This window comes from Eulemur rufifrons, unplaced genomic scaffold (assembly GCF_041146395.1).
Source record: "Eulemur rufifrons isolate Redbay unplaced genomic scaffold, OSU_ERuf_1 scaffold_114, whole genome shotgun sequence".
Lineage (NCBI taxonomy): Eukaryota > Metazoa > Chordata > Mammalia > Primates > Lemuridae > Eulemur > Eulemur rufifrons.
In genome coordinates this window covers 470,055-492,698 of record NW_027182896.1, presented here as the reverse complement: position 1 = coordinate 492,698, position 22,644 = coordinate 470,055, and the positions used below count along the sequence as shown (strand labels likewise).

At 38.1% G+C, this 22,644-nt stretch overlaps 1 protein-coding gene and 1 long non-coding RNA gene across 2 annotated transcripts in view; one reads left to right on the top strand and one right to left on the bottom strand.

Annotated features, from left to right (window-relative positions):
- LOC138379671 (ankyrin repeat domain-containing protein 26-like) overlaps window positions 1–17,035 on the top strand; it is a 61,453-nt gene extending 44,418 nt beyond the window's left edge. Inside the window, exons 8-14 of the mRNA XM_069464814.1 lie at window positions 4,233–4,385; window positions 10,181–10,251; window positions 10,583–10,676; window positions 11,777–11,850; window positions 12,190–12,283; window positions 16,398–16,576; window positions 16,927–17,035. Of these exons, the coding sequence (XP_069320915.1) occupies window positions 4,233–4,385; window positions 10,181–10,251; window positions 10,583–10,676; window positions 11,777–11,850; window positions 12,190–12,283; window positions 16,398–16,576; window positions 16,927–17,035 (774 nt within the window). The remainder of the gene's footprint in view (window positions 1–4,232; window positions 4,386–10,180; window positions 10,252–10,582; window positions 10,677–11,776; window positions 11,851–12,189; window positions 12,284–16,397; window positions 16,577–16,926) is intronic.
- On the bottom strand, window positions 6,656–9,040 carry LOC138379672 (uncharacterized). The gene is made up of 3 exons (XR_011232264.1): window positions 8,990–9,040; window positions 7,934–8,207; window positions 6,656–7,089 (listed from the first exon to the last, which is right to left on the bottom strand). It is a non-coding gene; the product is annotated as an uncharacterized lncRNA (long non-coding RNA).
- Window positions 17,036–22,644: the final 5,609 nt, after the last annotated feature.

Genomic DNA, 22,644 nt, shown 5'->3' with positions numbered 1-22,644 from the left:
GGCTGCTTCTATTTTTCTGTCTTCTCCTTCTCCTCAGCAGTGTGAGTTAAGTTGGAATACCCAGATTAATCTCTTGAGATGGTAAGTGGTGCTTGGGGTAAGAATCAGCCATGCCCTGTTGGACTGAGTCAGTAGATGCTGTAATGGGCTGTACAAGTGGTTTGTGCTTGCAGGAAAGGGCCAGTTGCAATGTTGTCCTTTGTGCCTGTGACCATGGCTAGCCCCTCAGGGGAAGTGCCTGGATGCCACAGGCACTGGGAGGGGCCCTGGAGCTCCCAGGGGATTCCCAGTTTTCCGCCTCAGTGAGGTGGATGCAGGAGTGAGGCTGAGTGGGGCCAGGTGGGGTAAGCCTGCCTTCAGGCTCCGCAGACGTAGGCCCTAGAACTGTCTTGCAAGGATCAAAGATCGGCTCCCAGGCTGCTGGGGAAAGCTGCTGGGAAGGGTGCTGATGCAGTTTCACCAAACTGGAAGGTCTGCTCATGGGCAAGGGCCCATCTGGGATTCGGAGACTGGCTGTCTGGAGTGAGATTCACTCTTCTCCCTCCTGCCCTGCTCCACAAGTCTCCCTCCAGTGTCTGGTTGCAGACGGGCATCTGAACTCACTGAGTTTGCCAGCAATGGTGCCAAAGGTGGGGGAACTCCCTGTCCAAGGTCCCACCCCAGTCTGCAAGTGTGGCTTTCCTGTGGGGGGAGCGGTGCTCCACCTGTTTGCTGCAGTCTTGGACCCACGCCGCACTCTTCTGTCAGCTGTGCCCTCGTGGGCTCCCTTGCTTCCCCAGTTTAGTTGTCAGATCTCCCCTCTGTGCCTCCAAGCAACCTGGTCGAGTCCTGGGGTTACAGGACCTGGCCCACATGCCGATCCCACTGGCAGACATCCCCAGGGAGTGCTGGTGGGAAGGGAACTCCCAGACCAGGTACCCCTACATCCACCACAGGTCCTCAAAGGGAAAGGTGTGGGCCCCACTCTCTGGGGAAACCTCAGACTCATGGGTACAAGAACACAGGGGACTCAGCCACTTTTGAGAGTCTCAGCTCACTCATTGCTCTTGGCTGCAGTGGGTGGGGGAGGGGGCAGGAAAAGAGACTGTGAACAGAGGAGAGCCAGCACTCCAGCCCCTTCCGGTCCCTCTCCCTGGAGGGAAGCCCACACAAAATGTCCAAGCTCTGGGATCACACAAATTCTCCAGAGCCACTGTCGTCTGGGCAGGAGCTGGGAATTGTGTGGGAGCAGGTGACGTGAAAACTGAAGGGCCGGTGCTCTCTGGGGTGGACAAAGAGATGCCATCGGCAGAAAAGCAGTATGGAGCCTGCCATCTCGCTTCCAGATCATGGGTGTTTGGAGAGAGCCCAAAGGGGCTGGAAGCCTGATGCTCTATTTTCAAGAAGCCCCTACTGCATTGGTTGCAGTAGCCCTTGGGCTCATGTGGGTGGAAAAGCTCCCAAGCAGCTTGGAGGCCACCTGATTACCACAGGTGTGAGGGATGGAGAAACAAATCCCCCACCCACCCTCTCCACGAGGCACCCAGCTTCTCTGGGGTTGATCTCTGCTGATGTCTTTTTTCTTCCTGCTCTGCTCTGAACCTTTTCCCTGTGAAACCTCTGACAGGCTCTGGCAACTTCCCCAGAACTACATTCGAGCTGTGCCCTTTGCCCCCTCTGCTTTCTCTGAAACCCTTCCTTCCCTCCAGGATGATCTGACAGCTCGTGTCTCTACTCAGCCATCTTCCCCCCCTTCGCATATAAATTTTTGAAACTTTCGGAGTTGATGCTCTATAAGGTTTGAGGTTTGGATCCACCTTCTTTTTCCAGTTAGATAGCCACTGATTTGCAACACTTTCATTATATAAATGTACAGGTTATTTTTTAACTTCAGAGGAAATTATGAATGCCGTTTTATTGAGTAACAGCTAACACGTTCCTTTGTTTCACTTAGATTTCTGCTAGTCGTGACAAAGAAACAGATCTGTTGCGTAAGAATCACATGTTGCGTGATGAAATTGCCAATCTAAGAGTAGAAATAAACACAATAAAAATGGAAAATGAAGAAAAGGAAAAGGAATATTTGGAGGACAACAAAATCTTACAAGAAAAGGCTAATGACCTTCAAAAGACTATAACACTCAACGGGGAAAGAGTCACCAATACAATATTCTTGCATGATTGCAATATCACTCTTCTAACGCATGAGAATATAATACTAAAACATGAACTGGAAGAAGAAAAACAAAACGAAGAAAAACTGAAAACAGAAGTTGAGTCATACAAACTTAGACTGGCTGCTGTTATTCAGGATCGTGATCAAAGTCAGACCACAGCAAAAGACCTAGGGTTTGTTTTCCAGCAAGCAAAAGATGAGTGGTCTGGTAGAGAGGAATATATGAATTCTCATGCCAACAACCTTTTTCAACTGCTTCATGAATCCGAAAGTAAATTCAGAAGGCTACAAGTTGAGTTCCGTCATACAAGAGATGCTCTCCAAGAAAAGACTCTGGTTTTAGAAGGTGCACAAAGAGACCTGAGGGAGACAGAGTTTCAAAGGAAGGAAATGGGACGAATGTTCCAAGGTGAACAAGACAAAGTGAATAAGTACATCATAAAGCAGGAGTCTTTGGAGGAGAGATTATCTGAAGAGCAACGTAAAAACATGTTACTTCAACAACAACTAGATCATGCTCACAAGGAAGTTGCCAATAAAGACAAGACATTAACTACTAACCAACACAAATTTCATGCGACTGTAAAAACACTTGAAGCTGAGAGTAAAATGCATAGTCTTCTGTTAGAAGAGAAAAATCAGAAGTTAATGCATGAATGTAATCGTTTAAAAGAAAGAGTGTACCAACATGAAAAAGAGAAAGTGGAAAGAGAAGTAAGTATTAAGAAATAAATATTTTTTCAAACTTCCTAGAAGAAAATTTCATTAATATTTGGTGATGGCTAAATGTTGTATCTGGTTGAATTGTGACAATATCAAGATGATAAATGTGTTTGTGATATCAGCCTAGACACATACCTTGTTTCCAGCAAATAAATGTTGGAGCTGAGAGATGCTTTACTTTGAGTAAAGACAATGAGTCACTTAGGAAATTTTAAGAGTTTAAGTTACCGATTTTTAATAGATATTGAGTAATATTGCTAACATATTCTTTTAATACTGAAATAATTTAATCTCTTTATGTTGCCTCATTTTAAGACCATGATGATGCAGATAAAGAGAAGTGCTCATACCTGGAATGTGTATTTGGAAGTTAAGATTCAATAAAGTGGCTTACTTTGACAGTTAATACCAGCTTTTCCAGATGAACTGAAGTGTATTGCTGTACCTTGTAATACTTCCTCAGTAGATTTTTACACATTTTAGTTTCTACAATTTTACTTTTATTCATGCCTACTTGACTTAAGTCTGAGAATATTTTAATCTTAAATTATGTATTTTATGATCATTAATTCTTTAAAGGCATCCACCTTTAATTGTATCATAATTTGGGATAAATGGGCTGAAATTCAGCAAAACTTTATTTTATTTAGTCTTCCTACTAGTATTTATAATTTACTTTGAATATTTTTACAAACAATTTGCTCATAGTTTTCATTTCAACTCTCAAAGATTGACATTTGGATATAACTTTGTCCAGTACAGAGATTACTGCAGCTATCTGTGGTGTATTAGTTTGGTACTGGATCCCCATTTTCAGAGCAGTCAGGGGTGGTAGGATTTATGTAGAGTGGGAAAGGACTGGGTAGGGGACAGAGTTTGAGGACCTGAGGTCGGGGAGGAAGGTGGAGTCCATGTTACCCAGGGTCCAGAGGGCCACTAGAATTTTACTTTTCTTCTGAGATAGAAATCTACTGGAAGGATTTAAGTAAGGGATTGAATACGTGGGGAACTCAGAGGGAAAACGTTTCACGGTGTAGAACTGACCGCCACCTGTCCCGCCCGCATACCTATGAAGGTGGTCAGTGGGTTGTTAAGCATTTCACATTCGTCAGGGGAGGAATGAATAGTGAAGTAAATCTGTGTGTGAGTAACAGAATACTGATTTGGCAGGAAGATAGCACCACCTGTGGTGTCCTTAGCCAAATTCGGTGATAAACACGAATGGGTACACACAAGGAAAGGAAGGTGAATCGATGTATGTGGTGATATTTTTCAAAGTATATATGTTAAATATTGTTAACATAATTTAATAATGAGGTGATTTATAACATCAGTAACAAAAATGTCTTATCAGGCAGTTGTGAGACAACTTCGGCAAGAACTGGTGGATACTGTACAAAAGCTCTCTGGGTCCCAGACTTCGCTAGAGATTAAATCATGTTGTCACGCTCATTTAGAAGATGAGGCTCAGAATTCACAGAAGCAATTAAGTCAGGCCAACAGTCAAGTATGTATGAAATTTAACATGTCAACAGTTCATCTAGAGTTGGTTCAATAGTATAAAGTATTTTGGGGTACAAGTTTCAGGGGACAGCTTTCTTTGGTATTTTTGTTATGATGAAATGTATTACAATTTTATGATCTTTACACTTATTTCTTTTTTTTTTTTTTCTTCTAGCTTACTTTATTTTTTTTTATCTTATTATTATGGGGGATACAGAATTGCAGGTTACATACGTTGCCCATATACCGCCTTTCCCCCCAAATCAGAGCTCCAGGCGTGTCTGTTCCCCAGGTAGTGCATGTTGCACCCATCATGTAGGTATATATCCCTCCCTTCCCCACCCCCCCTTCCCGAGTCAGCACCTTCAAGCGTTACCATTCCCCAAACGGTGCGCAATGCACTCATTGTGTAGGCATACCCCCATCCCCTCCCCCACCCCCCACCTCAGTCTGATATCCGATTGGTGTCGTTCCCAGATGTTACACTTATTTCTTAAACTCTGACTTTCATTCTGCCATTTTTTCTAACCATTACCTATATGTTTTCTTATAATATTTTACTCTTAGGAAACTTGACAATTATACATCCTTCAGAGAAGTTGAGAGAACCTTTTTCCTATTAAAAATTATATTTAGTGATATCTCTATTGCCATCGTGAGGCAAGCCAGATTAAATCAGAAGATAATATGTAATGGAATGATCTAGAACATAGTCTTACTTCTTATGTTCACTTTTGTGACTGGATACAGATTCTGTGTATACTTATTTCATGGGTTTCAGGTTCACTTGTACAGAAAGGCCACTATACTCTTCTCCAAATGTTTTAGGTTTACAGTTGTCAGGATAAAAATGAAATACTTTAATCCATACCAATAATTTCTTCTCTGCAACACTGACATAATAAAGTTTTATTCTAAATATATTTTAAGCAATCACATATAAAACTGAAACTACTTACTCTAGTGGAGGAGAATTGTTGAATCAAATACTCATGTTTTTTTCCTTATGAAAAAGAAAATTTAAGTTAGCCTTCCTTCACTATGTAGCTCGAACTGCGATTTGTAGATTAATATCACTGCACCAGCTGCAAACCTCTGGCTGCATCCTTTCGGCTGTGCTGTTCCGCACAACCTTAATGTGCTCGTCAGAGTGCTTGCTAACGCAGCCCAGCATCCACAGGCGCTGGGAATGAGCTGATTCGGGCATCCTGACTTAGCCACAGGTTCCAATGTTTTCAGGCAAATGGCTTTACTCTTCCTCTAATGGTCATGTCAGTCCCATACTACTCAAGGCTCCAGGCGCTCTGTGCCCTGCGGTACATGATCATCCCCCTGAGTACTACAGAGAGAAGCTGTGAATTCTTAGAAGTGGAAAAAAGTACCGCTGACTAGTGGAACTGGTGAGTTTTGTGCAGTACTGGAGGTGTATCATGGGCTTCATGCTTCCTGTTTGATGCCACTTTCGGAGGTGTGAAGAATGATTCAGTGCAACTGTAAGAGATCACTTCCACTGGCCTAAAGTATGCAATATTGTTGGAACATAAAATACAATAAAATAAGAAATCACGTTGTCACGCTCATTTAGAAGATGAGGCCCAGGATTCAAAGCAGCAATTAAGTCAGATCACAAGTCAAGTATGTATGAAATTTAACTTGTCAACAGTTCATCTAGAGCAGGTTCAATAATATAAAGTATTTTAGGTTACTAGTTTCAGTGGACAGCTTTCTTTCATATTTTCCTTATGATTAGTTTTATTACAATTTTATTATATTTATAATGCACTTATTTCTTAAACTGTGACTTTTGTCCTGGCATCTTTTCTTATAATTACAAGTATATTTTCTTATAATATGTGCCGCCCTTAGGAAACTTGAGGATTATGCATCATTCTTCACAGAAGTTGAGAGAATGTTTTTCCTGTTAAACAATGTTTTTAGTGATTTCTCTATTGCCATGGTGAGGCAGGCCAGATTAAATCAGAGGATAATGTCTAAGGGAATGTTCCAGAACATAGTCTTATTTCTCATCTTTGCTTTTGTGACTCGATACAGAATCTGTCTACACTTATGTCCTGGATTTCAGGTTAGCTTGTACAGAAAGGCTATTATACTATTCTTCAAAATGCAAATGTTTTAGGTTAATTTACAACCTTTTTGAAAGGTTAAGTTTCCTTTATTTTCCTTTCATTTAAATTGTATCAGAAAAGCATAGAAATATTCAGGCCATGTATAGCACGTACGTCAAAAGAGAGAATTAAGAAAATTATCCAGATCCTGCCCTTGGATTTTTATTGAGGTCTCATTCACATGCCATGGAGTTCACCCATTTAAACGTCTCTTAGTATATTCACAGAGTTGTGTAACCATCGCCACAATCAATTTCAGAACGTGGTCATCACTGTAAAAAGAAACCCTGCATCCCAGAGCCATCACCTCCACCCTCATCGTAGCCCCCCAGCTCCCCCAGTCCCGGGCGACCACCATCTACCTTCGTCTCCATGGATTTGCCTGTTCTGCACGTTTCCTATACTGGAGTCACACGGGACGTAGTCCTTCATGACCGGCTCCTTTCACATGGCGTGTTTGCAGGGTTCGTCCGTGCTGTAGCGGGTGACACTGCTGCATCGCTTAATATTGTCCAATAACACCCTATTGTCCAGCGACCCATTCAGCACTTGATGGACCTTTAGGTTGTTTCCACTTTTTGGCTATAACGTATAATATTGCCATGAACATTCATTCACAAGTTATTATGTGAACATATGATTTATTTCCCTGCCATTGAACATTATCCTCAGAGTTAGTTGGTGGATTTCACCACCTTTCTGCCTTTCTCATGCTGTCCTTGCTGCCTTTTCAGTTTCTGGTCATCTAGCCTCATGCATTCAGACCTGGCGCACAATCTCCCCTTCTTCATGAAGCTTTTCTGACTGTTGTGACTCTCATTGATCTTATGCCTCAGCCCTTGTTGTCTAGTCTGTGCAGAATAAGTTAGTCCTTCATTTTGCATTGCTTTGATTTTTTTTATGAGAGTTAATCTTGTCTGATCATAAATTTGTCTAAGGGAGGAGTAATATCTGACGTGCCCATCACTTATGCTTATATAAATTGAAAATGTTTTTTCTTCATAGTTGTTAGGGTAAAATTAAAGACTTTATACCATACCAAAAATCTCTTCTCTGTGAGATTGATGTAATAAAATTTTATTCTGAATGTATTTTAAGCAATTAAATCTAAAATGGAAACTACTTAATCTAATAGGGAAGAATTGTTCATTCAAATACTCATGCCTTTCTCACTATCAAACAGAAAGTTTAAATTAGTCTTCCTTTATTACATAGTCAGAACTGGGATTTGTAGATAGGCACTGCTTTACCAACTGAAGAGCTCCGGCTGTAGCCCTTCTGATCTGCCACACCACGTAACATTAATCTGCTCATCAGAGTGCTTGCCAACGCAACCCCAAATATACAGTTGCTGGGAACGAATTATTCCAGGCACCTTGATTTAGCAATAGGGTCCAGTGTTTTCAGGGCAGTGGCTTTAGCCTACCTCTGGTGGTCACGTCAGTCCCATGCTGCTCAATCCTGGAGCTGGTCTGTGCACCGCGGTACGTGACCATCCCACCGAGTGCTACAGACAGAAGAAAGCCATGAATTCTCATAAGTAGACAAAAGCTCTGCCGGCTAGTGGAACTGGTGACAGTTCTAGGAAGCACTAGGGATGTATTCTGGACCTCATGCTTCCTATTTGATGCCACTTTCAGTGGTGTGAAGAGTGATTCAATGCAACTGTAGGAGACCACTTCCATGGGCGTGCCACCTGCCTAAAAGATAAAATTCAATGTATGTAACCTGAAATTCTGTACCCCCCATAATAAGATGAAATAAAAAAAAAAAGAAAAAGGAATTTTTTCAAAAGTAAAAAAAAAAAAGGCTTACTAAATTGTACTGCTAATACAGGGGGCCCTCCATATCCACAGGTTACAAATCTACCAATTCAACAAACTACAGATCAAAAATTAAAAAAAAAATAACAACAATTAAAATAATACAAATTTTTAAAAATATAGTACAACACCTTTTTACATAGCATTTACACTGTATTAGGTATTGTAAGTAATCTGGAGACGATTTAAAGTACGGCAGGAGTATTTGCATAAGTTATGTGAAATTAAATAACTCAAACTTAAAACTGTTGGGACTTTAGATTATTCTGAGCCTTGAAACAAATGTGACTATGCAGCCGGAGTCATGTGACATACAGCCACAATTTCTGCCCTTTTTTTCCTGTAAATAATTAGGAAGGCCAAACGGTACCAGAGCTAAGACCCCCCCCTCAGATCTTTACTGCTCCTCACAGAGTAATAAAGTTATATGCCTTGGAATGTAGCAATCTGTAACCAATAAAATCATTGTAATGTAAAAAAAAAAAAAGTAAAATAATAATGTTAATAGTAACTATGTGCCTCATACTTTTCCAAGTACTTTAGGTATATTCCCCAATGTAATCTTTCCACATCCCAGGAAGGAGGACACTATTATTCTCTCCATTTATAGATGAAGAAACTGAGCCGTTAGTTTGACCTTTTTGCACAAGGTCACATACCTAGGAATGGTGGAGCTGGTATTCAGACTCAGGTCTTTCCGTGTGTAGACCTTGCCTCTCAAAGTATTCCATGGAACTTCTCATTGTCATCTACAGGATCAACCCCACTGACCCTGTGGGTGAAAATGAAGACATGCTCTCCTCACTCTACTGGAATCTGCAGGGTGCTATGCCCCTGTGTAGTGATGCGTAGAAGTCTAGCTTTTTTCTCTTTTCCCTTTATATTGGACTCAAGAGAGTATACTGTGTCTCTCTATGAATATAGACAGTTCCATTTACCAACTGGTATCTATCTGCTTTCTCTTGTTTAAAACAAGAAAAAGAAAACTGTGTGTGGTCGTATGTGGTCAGCAAAGCATGGCTCTGATATGGTTGGGACGGTTAAGTGGAAGTTTTAACATGGCTTCTCCTTTGCCATGTTTAATTTTGAGGTTTGACAGTCATCCTCACAGTTTAAGATGACACTTTAAAAATAAATTCTCTCCTAGTGATGACGTGAGCCCTGCCACGCGATGGGAGAGTCAGCAGAACCGTAGGGTCCTACTTGGAATTGACATTCTCTATTGCACTTTTGATCCTGTTTATTTTTAAATTGTCTTTTTCTCTCCCTGAAAAGGAAATATGATGGTCAATATTAGATGTTGAAAGTTTATAAGTTGCCTTGTTATAAAAAGCTAAATATATTCATAAAAATAAAATAAAACTACAGTTCAAGCAGTGGTGCTTGGAACACAAAAATAGAAACGCTCACCATAATGTAATTTTCCATCTTTTCCCATTTTACCACTTTTGTAAATTTGAGTATTTATCTGGTATGACATAATTTGAAAACAAGAATAATGTTGTATTTTCATCCTAGAGCAGGGGTTGCTAAACTTCTGTGTAAAGGGCCAGATAAATCTTAGGTTTTGTGAGCCAGAAGGTCCCTGTTGCAACAGCTCCACTGTGCGGTTACAGCACAAAAGGAGCCATAAATAATATGCAGAATGAAGGGGTGTGTCTGTGCACCAATAAAATTTAGCTACACAAACAGGTGATGGGCAGATCTGTGCTAGATTATTTTTTTTTTAATAAAAGTGTGTTAGTCTAAAAACCATGTTTTCTATATACCACGTTTTGTTTATCCATTCATGCATTGATGGAAATGCAGGTTATTTCCAAATGTAATTTTTAAAAAATTCCCTGTTTTAGCTACAAGAAGTGCACAATCAGCTGAAAGAGACTGGACGACGTGCTGAGAAGCTGGAAGACCACAGGACAAAGTACAATTTAAAGCAGCACAAAAAATGACTTGAGTATTATAAAGCAAATAAGCTTATAGTTTGAGAATTGTACCGGTTATGATAATAACTATATCCGTGTAAAGCCAAGGAAAAATTTCAGCTTTAAGCTATTTTGAAATGCATACTTTTTGTACATTAGTCATAATTTGCACATTTTCCATGAACACAGCTAGAAAAAATGATAGAGTTGCCAAATCATCTACTTTTCAAATCTTTAAGAATTTATGTAGTGATATCTTCAGATGTTTGGTTTGAAATTACATGATATTTTTAAAAATTATCTGAGATTATTTTATGATGTATATTTTAGGCTCAAAATAGAAAATACAAAATTAAAAGTTACCATCAAAGAGCAAGCGGACAAACTTGAGCAGCGTGAGAAACACCTGTTACGTGCAAGTTCAGTAAGTCAGTCTCTTCCTTTCTGTCATACCCAAAAGGAATTTTATTTCTCTCGTAGTACAGGTTGAGTATCCCTCATCCAAAATGGTTGGGCCCAGAAATGTTTTGGATTTTGGAATATTTGTAGATACATAATGAAATATCTTGGGGTTGGGATCCAAGTGTAAACACAAAATTTATTTGTTACATACACAACTTATGCACAAAGCCTGAAGGTATTTTTACATAATGTTTTAAAATAATTTTGTACATGAAACAAATTTGAGTGTGTTTTCACTGCAACCTGTCACATGAAGTCAGATGTAAAATTTTCCAGTTGTGGTGTCATGTCGACCCTCAAGAAGATTAAGGTTTTGCAGCATTTTCAATTTCAGGTTTTGATATTATGATGCTCAACCTGTAGTACAGATTCTCCTTGACTTACAGGGGTGTCATACCATGATAAACCCGTCGTAAGTTGAAAATATCATAAGATGAAAACACCTTTAATACATGTAAACTACTGAACATCATAGCTTTGCCCATCCTACCTGAAACATGCTCAGAACACATACATTAGCCTGTAGCTGGGTAAAATCATCTAATACAAATCCTGTCATATAATAAATATTGAATATCTCACATACAACATGTTGCTAGCCTGGAAAAAGGTCAAAATTCAAAATTAAAAAATACGTTGAAATTGGGATGTGTCATACCATAGTAAAGTCAAAAAATTTTAAGTTGAACCATCATCGTTATGTCAAAATTGCAGTGGTTTCACACCATTATAAAATCAAAAAATTGGAAGTAAGACCATCATAAGTCAGGGATTATTTATATATAAGAATATTTTATACAATATGAAAAGTCTCATTGATGAAAACATTACTCTATTTATAATGATAGTACTTACTAGGAGTAGTGCAAGTCCCCTTGACTTTATAGAAGAAATTGACTTACTTTCTAAAATTAATGATGTGGGTAGTAAGATTTCAATAAAAATATTTCAATAGTGTAAAAATATTTTATAAATACGTATACCAGATTTTGTTTATCCATTCATCTATGGATGGACATGTTGGTTTTCCAAGTGTAAATCTTTACAAATTTTTTGGTTTAGGTGCAAAAATCCCTGGCAGATCAATTGACAGAGACTTTAAGATGGAACAAGAAGATGGAAGACCACATGCAAAAGTATAATTAATAGCAGCACGCAAAATAACTTGAGTATTTATAAAGCAAATAAGCAGTGTAATATGAGATTATATCAGCTGTGGTAATAAGTACATCTGTGTGAAGCCAAGGAAAAGTTTTAGCTTTAAGCTATTTTGAAATGCATACCTTTTGTACATTTTTCTAAATTTTGCATATTATCCACAAAATACAGCTAGAAAAATGATACAGTTGCCAAATTATCTGCTTTTCAAATCTTTAAGAAATTATGTAATTATATTTTCAGATGTTTGTTCAAAAATTATTTGGTATTTTAAAAATTTATCTGTGATATTAATTGTTTCAAAATATACATTTTAGCCTTGAAATTGAAAATTCAAAATTAAAAGCAAGCATCAGAGAGGCAATGGACAACATGGAGCAGTATGAGAAGCAACTGTTAAGTCCAAGTTCCGTAAGTCAGTCACTTACTTTCTGTCATACTGAAAGGGAATTTTATTTCTCTGATAGTACAGGTTGAGTATCCCTCCTCCAAAATGCTTGGGATGAGAAGTGTTTTAGATTTTAGAATATTTGTATACACACAATAAAATATCTTGAGGGTAGGATCCAAGTCTAAACACACAGTTTATTTATGTTTCACAAATACCTTATGCACTAAGCCTGCAGGTAATTTTATGGAATGTTTTGAAATGATTTTGTGCATGAAGCAGAGCTTTGAGTGTGTTTGCACTGCAACCTGTCACATGAAGTCAGATGTGGAATTTCCCACTTGTGGTGTCATGTCCACATGCAAGAAGATTAAGATTTTGGAGCACTTTGAATTTCAGATTTTCAGATTCAGGATGCTCCGCCCATAGTATAGATGCTCCATGACATACAGTGGGGTCCTATCCTGATAACCCACCGTAAGTGGAGTGTATCATAGGACAAAAATGCATTTAAAACGCCCAATCCCCCTAAGCTACTGAACATTGTAGCTTAGCCTAGCCTACCCTAAACATTCTCAGAACACTTACATTAGCCTAAAGTTGGGTAGCATAATCTCACACAAAGTCTACCTTATAATGCAGTCCTGAATATCTCCTGTACCACATATTGCTAGCCTGCAAAAACATCAAAATTTAAAATTCAAAACATATTGAAATTGAGACGGTTTCACACTATTGTAAACAAAAACTTTTAAGTTGAAGCATCATAATTATATCAAAATTGCAAAGGTTTTATGCCATTGCAAAGTTGAAAAATTGTAAGTTGGGTCATTAGAAGTCAGGGACTATCTGTATATAAGAATGTTTTAGGCAATATGAAAAGTCTCACCGATGGTATATTTATTGCATTCATACTGATATTACTCGCTACTGGCAGTGCAAGTCCTCTTGACTTTATGGAAGAAACTGAATTCATAAAATTAATGATTTTGGTATTAAGATTTTAATAAGGAGATTATGATAGCCTGAAAAGAATATTTTATATATGCCACATTTTGTTTATCTATTCATCCACTGATGGACATTGGGGTTATTTCTGTGGTTTTTGCTATTGAAAATAATGCTGCTGTGGACATGGGTGCACAACTCTCTGAGTCGCTGCCAGCAGTTTATGATATATTTTACAATTCTAAGAAGAGATTTGAGGAATGATTCTAGAATTCCAAAATTCTCTTGTAATCTAAAACTGTTCAGTGAGATTTTGAGAATAAATTGCTTTTAATGTTGTGATTTGTATTCCCCGTCAAGAATGGGAACTAGGTCATTATGCGAGATTGTTCCTCTGAAGGGATGTGTTTTTCTGTTTGGATTTTAAAACAAAAGAGATGCCGTGGCAGGCATTACAGGGCAGCACAGTGCTCCTGGCACCGGAAGTTCAGAAACTAACTTTTTCCCTTTCACGTGTGTTCATCAGTCTTTTTAAGGCTTAAAAGTATGATCTCAGAAAAGACTGGTGTGTATTCCAGGATACTATAAGAATTTATTGATGTGTAGTGAAAACTATGTAACTGTTTACCATGCAGAACAGGAGTCTTGTGTCATCGTGCTCTCCTTTGTAGGAATGAAGATCAGGTGACTTCCTTGTGAGGACTAAATTGGAGCAATGAGGCAGATACACCTACTAACTAGTTTCTTTAAGTCACGATAGGAAGATTGATGCAATTCTGTTTACAGATACACCTATCGGGGAAACTAGAACATGGTTGTTGACTGGCCTTTCTCTTAGGTTTCATATAAATTGGTCACATTTTATTAGCATAGTTTTCATATAAGGGAGACGACAATATTTTGATGATGAGTCTTCTGTGAGTGAGGACGGCAGGAGACATGCCCTAAATGTGTGTCTTACAGGAATAGATTAAGGCATCAAAAATTGAAAAATTTGTAAGAATACTCAAAACCTATTTAGGTTATTGAAAAACAATGGGTGATTTTCTGTAGATTCCCATAGAAATGAGTTAGAAATATGGCCTAGAATTACTCACCACTTTGAGGTGTACCCTGTGAATCAAAAATGCCATAAGAAACAGCTTTGCACCAACTGAATCAATAGCCTTAACTTCTCCACAAAGCTCTCATCTCATGAATTCCTAAGCCAGAGACTGCCTGGGTTAAGGCATTCAATGGACACAATTTTGAGGTGAAGAATCCAGATTGGGAAGACACAATCCTCCAAATGACTGGGCATCTGAAAGAGCTTTACAAGACTTCATGTGGTCATCTCTCTATGGAAAAGGAGATTATTCACAAGGAAACAAAGGCATATAATAAATAGTCTAACACTCAAGGAAAAGTTTTGCATTATAAAAAGAAAAAAAAGACAAAATATGCTGGTCAACAGCCTAAGGCTGACGGTGCCCCCAAGATTAGAATATGACACTGCGCTCAAAGTAGCACAGTAGGAAAACACGTAGACTGTAGAAGAGTAGCTATATCTGTCTGCACAAGTAATCCACGGCAAGGAATGTTGCTGAGTGTGTGGCTGAGAACATTGTCGGTGAGACGTGAACTAGAAGGAGGAGCCCTCAGTAAAGAGGTCAGGGCTGCATAGATCAGGGAATCTGGGCTAAAGCCTTGATATTTAAGGGGCTCTGAGAGAATTTAAAAAGAGGAATAAGAGTAAACATCAGGGGTGCTGCATTTAGAAATAAGGTGGGTCAGCGGAGCAGAGGAGAGGGTATGGTCAGTTGGTGCTGAGAAAAAATCAAATTAAGGACTAAGAATAGGGCCTTGATAGCCCTCAAAATGTTTTAATTGGAAGTATAGGATTGAAAATCAGATTTTAGTATGAAAGAAGACAATGATGAAAATAGATCTCTGGATGAGACTATGTATTAAAGAATATTAGAGTACATCTAATCCCAGCCCTTTGGGAGGCCAAGGCAGGAGGATCACTTGAAGCCAGGAGTTCAAGGCCAACCTGGGCAATATAGCAAGACCCCGTCTCTACAAAAAATTAGAAAAAAAATGGCCAATCATGGTGACACACACCAGCAGTCCCAGCTACTTGGAGGCTGAGGCTGGAGGATCACTTGAGCCCAGGAATTCAAGAGGCTGTAGTGAGCTGGGATGGTGCCAGTGCACTTTAGCCTGGGTGATGGAGTCAGACGCTGTCTCAAAAAAAGAATATTAGAGTTCAATGGAAGGAGAGAAACAGGATGATAGAAAAACCACAAGAGACCACCCATGGTGGCTTATGCCTGTCATGCAAGTACTGTGGGAGGCCGAGGTGGGAGGATCACTTGAGCCCAGTAGTTCCAGATAAGCCTGGGTAACAGGGTAAGAATTCATCTCTATAAAGAAAATAAAACAATTACCAGGAGTAGTGGTGTATGGACTGTACTTCCAGCTACTTGAGAGGCTGAGGGAGGACAATAACTTGGGCCTCAAAGGTGGAGGCTGTAGTGAGCTATGATCATGCCACCGTAGTCTGAGAGACACAGTGTGACCCTGTCTCAAAAAAAAAAAAGAAAAGAAAGTAAAAAAACAAAACAAATCAAAACCCCCAAATTAGAAAACAACCAAAAACTGAAAAGCTATAAGAATCAGGCAAAACATACATTATTAATATAGAGAAGACTTAAACTTTATTTTGTTTTGTAGATTTCTAGAGGGAAGGTGGCATCTATTTTTCCCTTTAAATATTGCAGTTTCCATCAGCATTAAAACTAAATTGGTCTTTCAGATTAATGATTCTCCCTGGAGAATTACTTGATTATTAAGACCAGTTTGCATAAAACAAGAACATTAGGAAAAGAAAAAAAATTCATTTAGAGATTAGACCACACTCTTGAATTGTTCTTAAGGGACATAGTTCAATTTGTAAGAATTTAAAATGACTCTGTTTTTCTTTGAATTATCAGATTACATGAGTACCAAAATAAGAATCATTCCTTTTTTAAAATTCAATTTAATATTGAATTACATTAACTAGGTGATATTGATGATAAACATTTTAAATTTCTGCTTTTTTGCATATTTAAAATTATTCTCTGAATCACTGACTCAAAACTTAAAAAATGCAATAACTATTCATATTATAATTATCTAAAAATTTGTAATTTCAATTTGTTTTAGACACAACCATCATCTCAGATGGAAACTCAGATGGATCTCAGCGTTACATATGGGGAATCTGAAGTCTCCCCAATAGAAACTTCTCAAGACGATTTTGATGAAACCACATTTAGAAGACATAATCAACTCTATGTGAAAGAATTAAAACGTAGAAAATCCTCATCCGGTGAACTAAGCAAGTAAGTCAAAATATGGAACCATAGAAAATAAAGTAAGCTCATTAATTTGCCTCAGAAACATAAGTTTTGGTAAAGGAGGCTCACGAGATTAGTTGGAAGTGAAAACTAGATAATATCATTTTGGTAAATGATGTTTGTGAAATTACCTTTGACATATTGCTTTAGGGTAGTTCATGTCTTTCTCCCTTTGTCTGGTTTTATATACCTTTTCTCCATGTAATACCATGTAGTTAACTTGATCTCTTAGTCCTTGTTTGAAGCTTTATACTTCAGACAGTGCTATTGTTACAAATTGCTTGCCAGCATTTCCCTAAGTAGAAATGCTAATGAGTTTAACTGCCTTTTGGAAGACAGAACTTACACCGCAACAGTCACGTGCTGCTGCGGCTGCTCTCTCATCATATTCTGCCACTTCGTAAATTACCTTCCCTTGATTGCGATCTTCGGTATCGTCACTAGTGGGCACCTTGGGACAGACTATCCTGTGTAGTTTTCCACTCTACGCAAAGGCAGACTTGTGAAATATGGAAAGATTAACACAGGGATGAAGGGGTGGATACTTCACAAAGTGGTTAAAAGTGATACATTGTTCAGCCTGAGGGTCAGGTGTGTGGAAGACAGAAAGGACAGGTCCCACCTTGATACCTTGGTAACAATGTTGGCAGCTCATTTTCACTGGAGCTGCATTAGCTCTTTTTGATCACCAGCTCAGTGACCTCATTTTCCCCTAGAAGTTGTTGCTCTGAACTATTCCTCACTGCCAAATACTTAATTTTTCCCAGATAATGGGTGAAATGTACAAGGGCGGTGAAAGCAAGTGCTTGACAATGTCTCTGAGATTTTCTTTAAACCTCTGAACGAATTTACTAAATGAAAGTATTTCTAGCTTTGTTTAAATTTTAATATTTTATTGTGTATACTTAAGGAGTACAACATGATGTTTTAACACATTTGCACATCACTACGTTATTATGGTTATTACAGTCTAGCAATTTAACATATTTGTCATCTCACATAGTTACACTTTAAACACAACCATTTCCAGTGGCATCCTCAAGAGTCTTACAGAGAGAGCCATTCCAGCAGGCAGCAAGCGCTGCCTGTTAAGCAGTGCATCATTGATGGCCATTTGTCTCCCCGCCATACTTTGTCTGAACTACTTGCTTATTAGAACTTTCTCTAGAAATAAATGTACATCTATGAAATGATTTTAAAAGTGTGACTGCAAACAGTAGGCACGCTCTGACATATATTCAGTGTTAAAACACTGTTTAATGGGAAATTTTATCTACTTATGGCAACTTTATAAATTGCAAGTCATTTAGGAATAATTTACAAAAAAATGAAATACTAACCACTTATTTTTGCAATCTTCATAGAGCTCATCAGACTCTAGCAGCGGTCGGGACTGAACTGCTTGAGGAGAAACACAAGAGTTCTTAATATACCAGTCCTACTGTGTGTGGCCAGTCCTACAGTGCTAACTGTGGACACTTAGATTACTCTGGGACATAGTTTGAAAGATACTAAATATGAGAGAAGCTGTGTACTTAGCTAAAATTTGTTGATACGTTGTTGTTTTGTATATTATGTTTTCATATACTTATATTTAAAAATGAAAAAGTATAAATGAAGTTTCAGATATGCTCTTTGTATTAATGTTGCACTTGAAGCTACCTCTGCCATGTGTAAACCTAATCTGTACCTGGAAATAAACAGAAAGGAACAGTGTTTTTATTAAAAGTGGTTTATGTTTTTACTCCATAAGACCAAGTAGCTTTTGATTTGGTATTATGCATAAAATGAAGATTATCAGTTTATTAAGCTTTTTTATTTTTTCTGGCAACATTCAGGCTCTCCTAAGCTATTGCTCCACACACTTCAGGAGCCACTGAGGGCACCTTGTCTGACTGAATGGGACAGGGATTAATATCACCGAGAGATTTTTCTCTCCTTTTTGCTGTGATCTCTGCCAGGCAGTGTAGTAAGTCACTCAAGTAGGGTCAGCAATACTATATTTCTAGTAAGAGGAAAAATGTGTGATTCAATGGTAAAATAGGAATAAAATGAAAGGGACTTTTAACAAGTCCTTTAATATTTGCCAGTCTTCACTTATGAATATGGGCAAAACCACCCCAGCCTCCCACCAACTACGACAAAACTGGACCCATCAGAAATCGAAACACTGTCACTAAGCGCTTGGGTGGCCGTCCCAGAGCAGCTCCCTCTCCTTTGCCTGGGTCTGTCCCTTTTCCCTCTGAGCGCTCATGTTTGACCTGGTATCTCTTTCCCAACGTCGGTTGCCCTCAGCAGTCATTTGTGTGGTGACATATTCAAGGGTCAGTGAAAGGCTGCAAGAGACTTGATGGAGGCGGAGGACACTCCAGGGTCGGAATAGAGGCAGCTACTTCCAGCAGGTCCTCTTTAAGAGTTAGGAGAAAAAGATGGCCTCTAGTTAAATTTGTTATGCCATGAGACTTCTCTATCTAGAGAGAGATTTCTTCAGTGCAAAGGTAAGCAATGTGTTGAGAAGAGTATTTCATTTTTATCTAAGTGAAATGTGTGTTATGCAAGTCCCTGCGAAAGGGGTATAAAGAAGTAATAAAACCCATCACGCATATGTAGGAAATACTCAGGAGAAGAGCTTTTGGGGGAAAGGTAAGATGATTATACCTTAGCAGTTCCTCAGTTCAGGTCAGGTAAAGATGTACATTTTACATAGTGTTTCTTAATTGTAATAAAAGATTCTTTCAATGAAGCCTTCTCCTTTTATATCTGGTATTAACATTTAATTTTTGCTTTTGTGAGGCCTAGCTAGTAGTGTTATTGTCACATTCACACATTTTATAAAGCCTGTGCTTTATGTTATTGTCACAGAGATGTAACAGAGAACTGTCTCTCAAAATACTAGGAAATCTGTTCACCAAAAACCTTTGTCTTTGCAGGCACGGTGGCTCAGTAATGCAGCTTTTTGGGAGGCCAAGGTGGGGGGATTGCTTGAGGCCAGGAGTTCTAGACCACTCTGAGTAATACACTGAGACCCCATTTCTAAAATTATTTTTAAAAGTTAAAAAACATAATCTTCACACCTAAAATTTATAAAGGCATTGGCTATCATATTATCATTACCACCATGACATATTACTATGTTCAGTAGAGTCTGAGATCCTGTTCTTGGCATTTAGTGAGAGAATACTTTTATATGAAAGAGTCAAGTAAGAGCACTCTAGATGGGGACACTTGTAATATTGTTGAAATATTTTCACACATTTCGTCATTTTGTCGCTAACTCTAATTAGTCATATATTTAAAAAATTGATAGTGATTTCTGAAGAGAAGTCAAAGCTACAATGAAAGAGTAATAGATTCTTTTCTCTGTTTCTAATCCTACAAAGTCTTGTATCAAAGAAACTATGGTTGAAAACTGACTTTAATCTATATATATTCTTTTCTTCAAGCAGATTTTCTAAAATCTTTGTGTCTATATGAATAAAGAAATGTTAGTAATAATACAGATAGCATAATATTTTTAATTTTTTGCAGTAGAATTTTCATAGGAAACTATGACAGTAACACTTTCTTCATGTGTGTATTTAAGATTCTGTGCTGAAAAATTACTAGCATAGAACATACCTTAAAATTCTAATTTTCAAAAACTGGAGAGTGGAAAGTTCACTTTAAGGAAAAAATCCACTGAAATTTAAAAAATGATTAAACTTTTATAAAGAAGAGGGTGCTGCTAAGAATGACAAAGAAACACATTCATTGCAAAATATGACTTGAATTATTTAACCTTTATATTAATAAGAGGAAACATCACTCTTCTGAAATGGTGTATATTCAATATACCAATATTAACTGTATTTTTATCAGAATAATCTAAACAATTACACAAGATGTTCTTTCTCTGTTACATAAACTTAAAATAAGTAGGAATTTTATTTTACTCATCTGAATATCTTTTTATTTACGTAATCTGAAGTTAGCTCTAATCTGTAAAACTATTCCTTCATTAAGGCCACATTTTGTAAGCAATGTATTATTCCCATGATAATTTCTCTTGTTTAACTTAAACATTGTAGTAATATTTGTCTCATTTCAGATACAGGAGTTGGGAGGAAGCATAACTAGAAACTAGAAGAAGGTACGTTGCAGAAATTTATTAATTAAATTGAAAATAGTTGTTGATTTCTGAAATAAACTGTAAATAGCAAGTGGAATCCCTTTCTGTTGCTTGGTAATAGATACTATATTAAATATTTTTTCTATACCATGCTGTTTTGGTTACTATAGCCTTGTAGTATGATTTAAAGGCTTATAAGGTGATATCTCCAGATTTGCTCTTTTTGCTTAAGATTGCTTTGGCTATTTCTGCTCTTTTTTGGTTCCAAATGAAGCATGAAATTATTTTTTCTAGATGTGTGAAATATGACATTAGTACTTTGATGGGGATTGCATTAAATCTATTACTGACTTTGGACAATGTGGACATTTGAACAATGTTGATTCCATCCACCCATAAGCATGGGCTGTTTTTCCATTTGTTTGTGTCATCTGTGATTTCTTTCATCAAAGTTTCTTAGTTCTCCTTGTAGAGATCTTTCACCTCCTTGGATAAGTATATTCCTAAGCATTTCATTTTCTTTGTAGCTATTGTGAATGGTATTGAGTCTTTGATTTGACTCCCAGCTTGGCTCCTTTTACTATATACAAATGCTACTGGTTTGCGTGCACTGACTTTGTAACCGGAGACTTTGCTGAATTTATTTACCAATTCTTGTTGGTGGAGTCTTTGGATTTTTTAGATATAAGATCATATCAGCAGCAAGAATCAGTAGTTTGTCCTCTTTCCTGATTTGGGTACATTTTATTTTTCTTTTACCTAATTGCTCTGGCTATGACTTCCAGTACTATGTTTAGTAGAAGTAGTGACCATGGGCACCCTCATCTTCCAGTTCTTAGTGGGAATGCTTTCAACTTTTCCCCATTCAGTGTGATGATAGCTGTGGGTTTGTCTTATATGTCTTTTATAGTTTTGAGGTATATTCCTTCTCTGCCTGGTTTCTTGAGAGTTTTTAATCATGACAGAGTGCTGGATTCTGTCAAATGCTTTTTCTGCATCTATTGGGATGATCATATGCTTTTGTTTTTGCTTCTCTTTTTTTTTTTTTTTTTTTGAGACAGAGTCTCACTCTGTTGCCCAGGCTAGAGTGAGTGCCGTGGCGTCAGCCTAGCTCACAGCAACCTCAAACTCCTGAGCTCAAAGGATCCTCCTGTCTCAGCCTCCCGAGTAGCTGGGACTACAGGCATGCACCACCATGCCCGGCTAACTTTTTCTATATATATTTTTAGCTGTCCATATAATTTCTTTCTATTTTTAGTAGAGATGGGGTCTCGCTCTTGCTCAGGCTGGTCTCGAACTCCTGAGCTCAAACGATCCGCCCACCTTGGCCTCCCAGAGTGCTAGGATTACAGGCGTGAGCCACCGCGCCCGGCCTGTTTTTGCTTCTCTTTATGTCCTGAATCATATTTATTGATTGACATATATTGAGCCATCCTTGCATTCCTGAGATGAAGCCCACTTGATCATGGTGAATTATTTTTTGATGTGCTATTGAATTTGGTTGGATAGCATTTTTAAGGATGTTGGCATCTATATTCATAAGGGATATTGGTCTGTAGTTTTCTTTTTGGTATCTACCCTAAAGAAATCACTTTATCAAAGAGACACCTACACTTGAATATTTACTGCAGCAAAATTCACAAGTGCAAAGATGTAGAATCATCCTAAGTGCCCATCAATTCGAGTGGATTAGTAAAATGTGGTATATATACACTGTGGAGTACTACTCAGTTGTAAAAAGGAATAAAGTAATGTGTTTTGAAGCAACTTGGATGGAACTGGAGACCATTATCCTAAGTGAAGTATCTCACGAATAGAAAAAACACATTTATTCTCTAGTAACTAGGAACTAATTGATGAGAATGTATGGGCAACAGAGAGACATAAATGTCATTGGAAATCAGGAAGGGTCATGGGGAAGTGGTTCTTGTGAAGTTATTTAGCC